The sequence below is a fragment of the Chionomys nivalis genome, chromosome X, assembly GCF_950005125.1.
Source record: "Chionomys nivalis chromosome X, mChiNiv1.1, whole genome shotgun sequence".
Lineage (NCBI taxonomy): Eukaryota > Metazoa > Chordata > Mammalia > Rodentia > Cricetidae > Chionomys > Chionomys nivalis.
In genome coordinates, this window is record NC_080112.1 from 91,539,336 (window position 1) to 91,540,997 (window position 1,662).

Below are 1,662 nucleotides of genomic sequence, written 5' to 3' on the forward strand. Positions count from 1 at the left end.
TAAAAAAAAAAGTCAAAAGGAAAGGGAGATTGCAAAGCGATGACAAATGAAAAACAGCCTGCTTGTGGAGTAAGAGAAACAAGTATGAGACCACTGGTCATGAGGACTGCACTGAGAGCAGAAGTCAGTGTGTTGACTTCTTGCCTTGTTCATGGCACAAAGGATTTCCTCCTCAATGAGGTGTCTAAGTTTCAGCAGTAATGGCATGACCTTGATTGTATGTTACAGATGCAGGATCTGAGGGCACCATAACATACCTTAATGAAAGACAAGTAAATCATAAATGTACACAAGAGAAAAGTTAAGAAATGAGATAGCATGGTCATTATTTGCATATGAAATGTCCCCCCCTCCAAAGGCTTATGTGTTTTGGTGGTGTCCTTGAAGTGCTACTGAGAAGAGATTGGAACATGAGGGTGTTACTATAGCAATGCATTAATCCATCAATGAATTCATCACTGATTTTGTTACTAGGATGTAAGGTCTGGTTGGAGGAGGTAGATCACTGTGGGTTTGGCTTTGGAAGGTGTATCTTATCCCTAGTCCCTTTCTATGACTCCATTCTGCTTCTAGGCTACATGAGGTGAGCCATGAGCTACATAAGCATACTTCTGCAATACCATTCCACCATATGTCCACCTTGCTTTAGCCCTAGAAGCAAGGGAGACAGCTAAACATGAATTGAACCTTCTGAAATTATGGGCCCAAATAGATCTTATAGAATCAGATGCTCATTTTTTTTCACAGTCCATAAAGGCTCTTTATTTATGTTTTACATCTCTAGAAAAAGAATCCCAGGATTTTCCCTCCTGTGTGCTTTCGTCTTGCCTCTTCATGGTCCATGATGCCAGCTGAGGTGGTCAGTAGAATGAAGCCAAACTGGCGGGACGGAAGCAGATTGTTCTGCCATTTTTCTAGGTCTTTGAGTTGCACATCAAATCTAGGGCTTATCACTCCACACTTGTTCAACCTGCCTGTGAGGTTCACGACGATCTTCCCAGCTCTGTGGTCATCAATGATTTCAAATTCACCGATGTAACCGTGCTTCATCATCACGGTTAGGAACCGAACGATGACTTTGGAGCAGGGCCTGATGAGGACCTGGCGTTTGCCTCTCTTCTCTGCATTGTTGATGCTTTTGAGAGCATCGGCCAGGACGTTCATGCGCACCATGGTGGCAGCGTGGGAAGATGGCCGAAAGCCAGATGCTCATTTTTAATAGAGTTCTAGAGCTTTAAGGGGTGAAGATCTTCAGAAGTCTACTAGTCCAATCTCTTAATTTCAATCATAAAAAGACTGAAACTCAGAAAGAGGAATTGACTTGCAAAATTTATTAAACTAAGCCGGGCGGTGGTGGCGCACGCCTTTAATCCCAGCACTCGGGAGGCAGAGGCAGGCGGATCTCTGTGAGTTCGAGACCAGCCTGGTCTACAAGAGCTAGTTCCAGGACAGGCTCCAAAACCACAGAGAAACCTTGTCTCGAAAAAAAAAAATTTATTAAACTAATAAGCTCCAGAAGCATGGAGAGAAACTTGGTGTTCCAGGTTCTAATCTAGAGTTATACTCAACAAACTCTATATCAGTGCTACATACATGTCAATATGTATGCAAATGACTTTGGGATCTTTTGCTAGAAGCTACTACTAAGGAGAAGTTGTTGAC

The 1,662-nt window shown here is 42.9% G+C and overlaps 1 protein-coding gene across 1 annotated transcript; it reads right to left on the reverse strand.

Moving 5' to 3' along the window:
• Positions 1-741: 741 nt before the first annotated feature.
• LOC130868039 (40S ribosomal protein S15a-like) lies at positions 742-1,185 on the reverse strand. Its single transcript, XM_057760274.1, has one exon. It carries the CDS (start codon positions 1,171-1,173, stop codon positions 781-783), a length of 393 nt encoding a protein of 130 aa, XP_057616257.1. The 5' UTR covers positions 1,174-1,185; the 3' UTR covers positions 742-780.
• Between the last annotated feature and the right edge of the window lie 477 nt (positions 1,186-1,662).

Coding starts and splice junctions, on each gene's coding strand:
- LOC130868039 (XM_057760274.1), bottom strand. CDS start 1,173: ATGGTGCGCATGAACGTCCTGGCCGATGCTCTCAAAAGCATCAACAAT.